A 10279-nucleotide genomic window follows, 5' to 3' on the forward strand; every position below is an offset into this window, starting at 1 on the left:
GAAATCCGTAGAAAAAATTATATTTATCTTTAAAATAGATTAATTTTTCGTTAATAGCAATATTTTTAGACTTTTACCTTTGTTAAAATTTAGGACAATTTTATTTGTTAATATCGTATTCATTCTTAAAAAAAATAATGTTAATTAGAGGGCGCAGACTTAATTGAATTGTTTATTTAATAAGAGTTCGGAGTTTTAGCATTTCTTGTGGGATTTTTTTTATAGATAAATAATTTAAATATTTTATTTTAAAATATAGATAATTTGTAATATATTTATTATTTTTTATTTATTTTTATATATTTTGTTTATACTGTAAACAAATTAAAATTGCTGCTTATATCTAGTTTATATTATAAACGAGATATTTAAAATTTTAAAATATATATATATATATATATATATATATATATATATATCTCGTTTACAGTATAAACAAGATATATGTATTATTACGAAAAGAATATGATTAATATAATATTTATGGTATGATTTAAATTGATTTATGAAATAAAAAATGATACAATTTATTATTATTTAGATCAAATTAAATAAATTTACAAGTAAAATTTGGATATAATATAAATTTAATTAAAAAATTAGTGATAAATTGGTACTTTTACAATTTACGAGACCTAGTTCTTAAAAAAAATCATTAATAATTATTTCTCTTATTCCATTTTCAAGTGCTTTCTATCTTCCAACATTGTAAAGTTAGATGGTTAATTTCTCCTAAATAGTTAATGGTTCTTACAAATTTATAAATCTTTTATTTTTGAGTAAATTACCATTTTTATCCACGAAAGTTGAAGACGCTCACATATTTACTCATCGAAGACAAAAATTACCATTTGTATCTATAAAAATGGCTTTTGCAAGTAAAATTATCCAAACCCTAAAAATTTAAATAAAATTCTTAAACTACATTTCTCTTCAGTCTCCACCACTACTACCATCGTCTTCCCCCCCCCCTCTTCCTTTTCACCCATTCCCACACCAAAATCTGTTCCAGAGAGTCAGCCTCCCCCTTTTCTCTTTTCTCTCTATTACGTGCTATTGTTTTCTCTGGTGGCCGTCGGAACCCACGATCAGACCTTCCTATCCGAATCAACAAGGTCCGGCACCAACGCCCAACCGAGAAGCAAATCAACAATATTAGGAAAATGAGGCTAAAAGCACCTCAAGAACTTTAATGATATCAAAGTGATAACCCAACAAGCCTATGCAACAAGCTCAATGAAGTTCTCTCATCCTCAAGCTACACCTGACAAGCTTTGAAAATTGGCAAAGCATATCTCTCAGCTCCACCAATATCCCCAACATTAAGAAACTCACGCAAACCTTTCAATACCAATTTCTTCGTCCCATCAACGGCGTTGACATTACTTAACAAGGACAACGCCTAACCTATGAAACGGTCAATCAAACCACCAAGTATAACATAATTCTGTCTACTCCCGTTTTATGTCACAGAAACCGAACTGATCATTGCATATAGTGCACCGTATGCTACAACAACCGTTTGCCTAACCTCGTACAACCTAAAGTAAAGAACTACAAAAGATGAAATTTTTATGGAAAAATTGGAGAAATTTTTGAAAATTAAAAATTGGAGAGTGAAAATTAGGGTTTAACTTACTTGTCAGAGAGGAGTTGGGAGAGACATTGGGAGAGGAAGTGAGCGGAGTGAGTAACAAGGAGAGAGTTGTGAGGGTAGAGGATGGTGCAGTGCAAAGAAGCGATGGCGGCAAGGCGAGGGGAAGGGTCTGGGAGCGAAACCAATGAGACTGAGGTGGTAGGGGAGGAGAGAGTGGGAGTATTGTGTCGAAGGGGAGGGCTGCGAAGAGAAAGGCAGCAAGCTGGTTATGGTGGTGGTAGTTGGGGATGAGAGTAGTAGTGAAGAAGACTTTGGGTGGTGACGAGATTTGAGATTAAAAAAGTAGTGGTGAAGATAACGGTAATTTAGGGATTTTAAGTGATTTTTTAGTATTTGGATAATTTTGTTGCAGAATCCATATTTCATGAGTACAAAAGTAATTTTCTTCTTTTATGAATAGATATTTCAACGTTTTCAACTTTTGTGGGTAAAAATGGTAATTTATTCATTATTTTTTTTAACATTTTTAATGTGATAAATGACCAACCAACAAACAAAATTTAAAATATATATAATTTAAATTTAAATTTAAAAATTAATACTTAATACATAAAAAATTTAAAATTTTGTTTTAAACTTTTTATGTATTCTTATGAGTACTAATTTTTAAATTTAAATTGAAAAATATGAGAAAAACTAAAAGATTAGTAGATTTGTAGGAGAAATTAACCGAATGTTATAACAAATAATAAAAACTACTTGTGGGTGGCGATGTAGTTATTAATGATTTTTTTTTCGAAAATTATGTGTGCACCAATAAATAATAATTGATTACATACAATTAAAGTGGATGAATAAAAGACTACCATGAGAAGCTAAGCGAGATTTAAAAAATAAACTAAAATGAAATAGTAGAGTAAGTGGCCCGGTAGTGGCAGCCACCGTCGCAACCGCGATAGCACCCATGAATCTAGTGCATTTCCATATCCTGATGTCTTGACCGTAGCTGGCGATGAATTCCGAAAATTCTAAAAAATATTTATCAATTTGATTAATTAATAATATTAATATTATTGATATTATTGATATTATTTTAAATTATTAATAGGAGTACAATAAATATGACTTCTTTAATATTGTCTATGAAAATGACAACTATGGTAAATTAAAAAAATATACATAAGAATAAGTTATATTTAATAAGAATTTTTTTATTATAAAATAAAAAATAATTATTTTTTTTAAAAAAATACAACTTATTCTTATGTATTCATATGTACTCCTATATATTCTTGCATATAATATGTATAAATAAGTTTTTTTGTTTATTATTTCAAATACACAAGTACTAAACATCTATTTTACTTAATTATTAAGAGATTTTTTTTAAGAGAATTAAAATTTTTTTATTATTATTAATTAAAAAATTCTTAAATTTTATTGTATCTTAAAAAATATTGTTATCAACTTTATAGCAACTAAATATGGAATAAATATCTCTGTAAAAAAAATTTAATCGTACCTTGAATCTTTCTGTAATGTTGATTTTTTCTATGTGAAAAATAAATATCTCAGAATTGCACAAACCATCCAAGGAGTAAAATATTTCAAAATCACCGCTATACAAGCAACAAAAGCATTAGAAAGTAAAAAAAAAAAACAAAAACATTAGAAACTTCGTTTCCTCGAAAAGGCTACAACATAACGGGAACTCCAATCCATATTGAAACCGCTTGTTAACGTGAATATTTATAGTAGGTGTTAAAATATAAAAATTTTGTGCAGTTGTATTTTTTAAGAACTAGATATAGATAACGTGTTTCATAGTACCAATTTATTTTTAAATTTTATTTTGTATAATTTAAATTATATTATATCTAATAAATTAATCTAATTTAATTTAAATAATAATAAATTATATCTTTTTTATATAGATTTTTTTATTAAAGTAGATCAAATTAAATTTTACTTGTAAATTTATCTAATTTGAATATAAATAATAATAAATTGTATCATTTTTTATTTTATAAATTAAAGTAAACGAGATATATATATTTTTTATTTCGTTTATACAGTAAATAAAATATATACAATTTTAGTTGGTCTACTGTATAAATAAAATATGTAAAAAAAAAATAATAAATATACTACAAATTACCTATATTCATAAATAAATATTTAAATTATTTATTTATAAAAAAATCTAAAATTGGACCAATAAATTGATTAATAGACACATTATCAATATTTATATAATTAAAATTATTAATATTTTATTTTAAATTGATGATAATTTTATTTGTTAATTAGACTAATATGTATTTACCTATTTATCAGAGAATTTTCAAAGAATTCACAAAACATTTATTTTATTCGTAGATTCATTTATTTTGGTGAAAATTCAGTACAGTAAATTTTATATGAAGTTGATAGTTGAAAATCTACAGATAAAAATTTAATTACATTAGTCAAATTATTTAACGACTATTAACTATCAACTTCATATGAAGTTGACTGCACCTGAATTTTCACATTTATTTTAATATTTGATGATTTAAATAATTAATTAATTGATATAAATTATTATTATAATTAATTTAATTTAATAAATAAAATAAAATAAAACAAATTAAAAAATATATCACGCCAAATTTTATTATTAAGCGTAGAAATATGATTTCATTAATATAAGAAATGTATAGATAGATAGATAATAAGTATCTTTTCTATTAATAAACTGTTTTCATTATTTAAAAAATGTAATTAAATTATAATTAACATATTTATTTTTAAAAAATACTATTCGTATACTAAACACTATTGATACTCGTATAAAGATATAACTATTATTAATTAATTACATATTTTAATTATTTTAAAATAAAAAAATAGGTTCAAGTTCACAGTTACGGATTCTACACTTCCTAAATCATAGTTAACATACAACATATTCCTATCTTCTAGAGTTCTAGGATTTATGTTTATGTTCAATTTTAATTTTTCAAATTGAACACAATATTATTGTATTTCCTTGAAATTTGAATGGTTAATTTTAAAATTTAAAATTTAAAATTTAAAATTTTGATTTTGATTTGATTTGATTTGAAGAGAGATTTAAGGAGTGAATATTATCCTAAAGACACTATTTACTAGGGTCAAAATAATGTCAATTAAAGGTTGTACACTTAACTGAATTGTTTATTTAAGAAGAGCTGGGAGCTTGAGCATTTCTTGTGTTATACCCGTTGTGTTGTTTTGTTTCCTCCTCCGCGAGAGTAACAAGGAGGGGGCATAATTATCGTCGCAAATCACCAAACCAAACCAATATCACGATGGCCAATAATGCCGTGTTCCTCTTGTTCTTCCTCTTCGTGCTGCCGCATTTCCTTCTTCAACACCCAACTTCCGCTTCAAATCTCCACAAAATGAAGCAACTCACTTCAGATTTGGTTCCCCAAGCCACACTCGCCGACGACTCTAAGACTAAACAACCAATCGAGTACTTCGAGGTGACAAAACCCATTGAACTCCCCAAAACAAAACCCTGCTCATACCTTGTTCTAAGCCATGACTTCGCTGACACATATGGCAGACCACCCGTTCTTGCAAATTACACGCCTCCCTCTGACTGCCCTTCTCAGAAGTTCTCGAAAATCGTCCTTGAGTGGAAGGCCACGTGTAAAGGAAGGCAGTTCGACCGCATTTTCGGCGTTTGGCTCGGCGGCGTTGAGCTTCTCCGGAGCTGCACGGCTGAGCCTACGCCCACCGGAATTGTTTGGACTGTCAAGAAAGACATCACAAGGTACCATTCTTTGTTACTGCAAAGTGGTCAAACCTTTGCTGTTTATATGGGAAATCTTGTTGACAAAACATACACTGGGGTGTACCATGTTGATATCTCTATTCACTTTTACCCTGATGAACATGAATCCAAATCTGGAAATTTAGCCCCTGGGAACGGTTGCCCTGCGGATCTGATCTTACCTGTTTCAAGGAAGCTTCCGTTGGATGGCGGATTGTGGTTTCAAATCCAGAATTCCACTGATGTTAGTTTGAAGAATTTCAAGATCCCCCAGAATGCTTACAGGGCTGTGCTTGAGGTTTATGTGTCTTTTCATGAGAATGATGAGTTTTGGTATACTAATCCTCCCAATGATTATTCCGATGCGAATAATCTTTCGTTAGTGAACGGAGCCTTTAGGGAGGTGCTGGTTACTCTTGATGATAATCTTGTTGGATCAGTTTGGCCATTCACTGTGATTTTCACCGGAGGTGTTAATCCCCTCATGTGGAGACCCATTACTGGGATTGGCTCCTTTGATCTTCCAACCTATGATATCGAAATTACCCCCTTCTTGGGGACTATTTTAGATGGGAAGGTTCACTCATTCGGATTCAGTGTGACTAATGCTGTGAATGTTTGGTATATAGATGCAAATTTGCATCTTTGGTTGGACAGTAAAAGCAGTAGAACAGAGGGGAAAGTGCTCAATTACATGGCTAAACCTTTGGTTGAACATTTGGTATCAGACTTCAGTGGAGCGAATGGAACTTTTTTAACAAAGACAAGTAGGTCGATTTCGGCTACTGGGTGGGTGAGATCCTCCTATGGTAACATCACAACCACTTTGGTTCAAGATTTCATTTACAACAATTCTATGGAAATGGGGAACAATGGTAACAAAGAGACTGTGAATCAAACAATCTCTTTCAACGACAGCGTTCATTCTGAATCTCCATCACAGTCTCATAATTTTATTGATGAAACCTTCAGAACATTTATCCTTTACGTGAACGAAGACGACACGGATCAGGGCAATGATACTTTTTTATCTCTTACAAATGTTACTCTTGGATTCTACGAGAACAAGTCGAAGACTTCAGATTTAGGTTTATCAAAGAGCTCTCTCAAGAATGTTCAAGAAGGCCAGGGTACTATTCTTGTTAAAAATAATTTGGTCCTTGTGGGACAAGGAAAAAATAAGCAGGATTACAGCTACATAAGCAATGAAGAAGCTTGCTATTCTAGAAAAGTTGGCAGCTCAAATTTATCTATTGTATATGATAAAGTCAGTGATCCATGCCACACAAGAGGACGATCCCGTTTTGGTGTTGGTTTTATCAACAAACCACCTGTTATGCTCTAAGTTCCTTCTTTATGCACTGTCACTGTTTTGTTTTATGAAGGTTTCGCTCTCGTATTGCAATGCAATTATGTGCTTTAGTTATGTGCTGGCTGTGCTCCTAATTTCTTTCAATCTGTAATCATTCGTTATGAGTTTCAACTTTCAATTTTTCCATGTTGTCCTAGAATGTTTAAGCTGCTATCGTTCTGCACCATAGCAGGTTTGTTGGCATCCCTGGTAAAGGATATTAGGAAATTAAAAGAAAACTATAAAATCGATCCTAAAAGAATTTTAGATGGACCCTTTATTTTTCAATAAATTATTTTTTTTTAAAAGTTCTTGAGTATTATTCCCGAATCCTAATTCGTCTTATAATGATATTTTTTAGACTTAATCACTCTCAATCAAATTTTTAATAAATGCATAACAAATTTTATTATAAGATTATTAAGAGACCATTTTATTTTATGGGAGTAATTTTTAAGAAACTATAGAGAATAAAAAAACGGTTAGAAACTAAAATATCTAATTTAAAATTCATTGAAAACAAATTTAGGTATTAACTTACGTATGAGAAAATTATTTGAAATTGAGTTTAAAATTAAGTTCTCTACTTTTGAAAGAAAGTGTCAGACAACTATAACATATCATAGAACTATATTTCAAAGATAGAAAGGGTTTTTGAACCAAAATGATTAATTTTTTTTATTTCTCAACAAATTTTAAATCTTTGAACTTTTTCAATTATCTTATAAACAGACACAATAGTGATCTCTAGACCATTGTGAATGGCATATGAAAACTCAAGTTGGTTTAATCTTTTGATTATTGACTAACCATTAGTAACTTTAAAATTTAATATGCACCTATGCTTATGAATGTTATTTTCAAGTTGAATGGTTATGAGTAAGTTTGCCTGAATTTGATTATGTTGTTTTGATATGTTTAGCTTTCTTGTTTTCTTTTGGGGAAATATGCATAGTTTCGCAAATTTATTTAGATATACTAGATATAATGTGAATATTTTCTTTTGTTAATAATTTATATATTTATAGGAATAACTTTATTTCAGTTTATTTAAATTTTTTATTTTAAAATTTGGTTAGTTTCTTTTCTCAATAATGTTACATATGATCAAATTAATCAAGTTAGTCTAATAATTTATTGGCACAATAAAAATCAATTAGAAAAAGAAGACACTAATTTTTTTTTATTAAAATTCATTGCAAAATAATTTGATCACCTAACATTTTTTCTTCTCATATATTTTTACCTTTGAAGCATATTTTGCCAAGTTTTAACATGATTAATTTCAACTTGAAAATAATCCCCGTTAAATTAATAATAAAAGTATTAGTTAATAGACATCATTAGAGTATTTGTTGATATTATTATTGATAGGAGTTTTTAAATTCTTAGTATATATATAATTAATGTATTAATAATTTAATTAAAATAAGAAGGGCAAGATAGACATTTCATACCAAACCCTTTCTTCCACTCCTGCCTATAAAAGCACACTGTAATCTTAGGCAGGTTGCAAAGTGCCTTTGAAAGAACCAGGCGGCGTTGATTCAGCATTGGCTCCTGTGTTCCGTTGCGGGCACAAATTAAAACCCTAAATTCCCTTCTTCCGTCTGCAGTTAGATTGGCTGGCTTCTAATATGCGACATGGTAGAAGGGATTTACATATTCATATTGTAATATAATATCTACTGTACAAGTGTGCTGTATTTTTCTAGTCTTATGTATATGTTTTGATTTGTGGTTCATGTTGATGGCCGTTCCAATGGGTTCTCTGCAAAATGGTGTGTGAGAGCTCAATTTCACCCGGCCTAAATGTGGTTTTTGTGGGCAGCTTCAAGGTTTGACATGTCTTTTGCATCATGTTTCAATTTAGGGAAACTGCCCTAAATCTATTTGTTCTTTTAATCGTTTATTTGAAACTATTTTTCTAAAACCGTTACTTTCATGGCTTCACCTATGTCGATCCATTATACGTTTTTATGAAAATCAAATGAGGAATTGGCATCTAGATTTGTTCCTTCTGGTTTAAAGGGTGTGTCAAGGGCTCAAAATTTCAGGCTTTATTTGGACTTATTTTCTATTGGATTCATCTAATATATCCGTAGATCACTTGAGATCCCATTTCATTGTGAAGGTCATAATATTGTAACCATTTTCCTGCTGTGAACATGGGGATAGAATGATAGATTGAAAACTAGGTCTATCTGACTGAGAGCGGCAGCCTTGGATGTGGAGTACTTTTTTTTCCTACCCAACATTGATACTGAATGTCTTTGTTTTGTATTTTTGTTTTTTTTTTTCGGCACGCATTTTTATCTGTTTGAATTGTACATGAACACAAATTTAGCTACCCTCACACCGCAACAAACCACCTGCATGTGAAATCTGATTTCTAGAAATCTGACGGATCGATTTTTGTACTATCAGATTCGTGGTTGAAACGTGTGGCCTGATCCACTGGTCAGGGAACTAATACTAAAATTAAAAAGCGGAAAAATATGAGTATATGTATATTAGATATTACACATCTCGATTACTTATATACACATATTTAAACAAGATATTTGTATATTTTATTTATCTTTATCTCCTATGCAGACCACGAATTTGAATTTAATTTTAATTGATTTATTAAAAAAAAAATCAGTTTTGCTAAGAACTAGAAAGTCTGTTATAATAAAAATCTTTTATTAACCTAATTTTTGAATAGTTAGTTTTTTAGATTTAAAAAAAAAATTGATATAATTTATTATAATTTAAATATAATAGTTTATTTTTTTATTTTTAATATAATTTAATTTTATTCAGACAATTTAAAATTTTTGAATTATAAATTTTATAATTTAAAAATTTTAAGTAAGTTTACCGTTAAAAATGTCTTTGAAATATAACCTCTATTTTTATTTTAAAAAATCTTTAATTAATTTAAAAATAGAGATAATACTCAATTTGTCAACTACCAGTATGTAAATTTTAATTTAGTCCTTAAAATTTTAATTGCTTCTATTTAGTTTTTAAACTTTGTAAATGACTCATTAATTTTTTGGATAATTTTCGACAAACATAAATAGAGGCATTGTTTTGGGTTATTCAAATGCTAAAACTAAAACCGAAGCAAGTGATTCGGCATCATTTTGGGTTATTTAAACGCTAAAATTAAAATGACATCGTTTTACAAATTTCAGCATGGCATTTAGTTGTTTATGTCAATGCTTTATTTACATTTTTGTGCCCAAATTGTTGAGTTATTACAAAATTTAAAAAAGTTGACCCAAATAATTCATATGATTACAATTTTATTCTTAAAACCACTATGATAATAATTTTAACCAAAACTTATTTCAATTACATTTTTAGCCTTCCTTTTATTCGAAAATGATCATAACTCCTTTTTTACTTTATCACACCCAAATCATTAGATTAAAATTATTCTTTCTAACCTTTTTTTAAACTTTTTACACATTACTTTTTAGGTTTTTAGTGGCTGAGATTTTTATAGGTGCAATTTTATATTTTTATCCACTTTTTA

At 28.9% G+C, this 10279-nt stretch overlaps 1 protein-coding gene across 1 annotated transcript; it reads left to right on the top strand.

The window, feature by feature from the left end:
• Positions 1-4814: 4814 nt before the first annotated feature.
• Positions 4815-6907, top strand: LOC112790070 (peptide-N4-(N-acetyl-beta-glucosaminyl)asparagine amidase A). Its single transcript, XM_025832297.3, has one exon. The coding sequence runs from the start codon at positions 4930-4932 to the stop codon at positions 6742-6744; it is 1815 nt and encodes a 604-aa protein (XP_025688082.1). The 5' UTR covers positions 4815-4929; the 3' UTR covers positions 6745-6907.
• The last annotated feature ends 3372 nt before the right edge of the window (positions 6908-10279 follow it).

Source organism: Arachis hypogaea, chromosome 3 (assembly GCF_003086295.3).
Source record: "Arachis hypogaea cultivar Tifrunner chromosome 3, arahy.Tifrunner.gnm2.J5K5, whole genome shotgun sequence".
Classification (NCBI taxonomy): domain Eukaryota; kingdom Viridiplantae; phylum Streptophyta; class Magnoliopsida; order Fabales; family Fabaceae; genus Arachis; species Arachis hypogaea.

Coding starts and splice junctions, on each gene's coding strand:
- LOC112790070 (XM_025832297.3), top strand. CDS start 4,930: ATGGCCAATAATGCCGTGTTCCTCTTGTTCTTCCTCTTCGTGCTGCCG.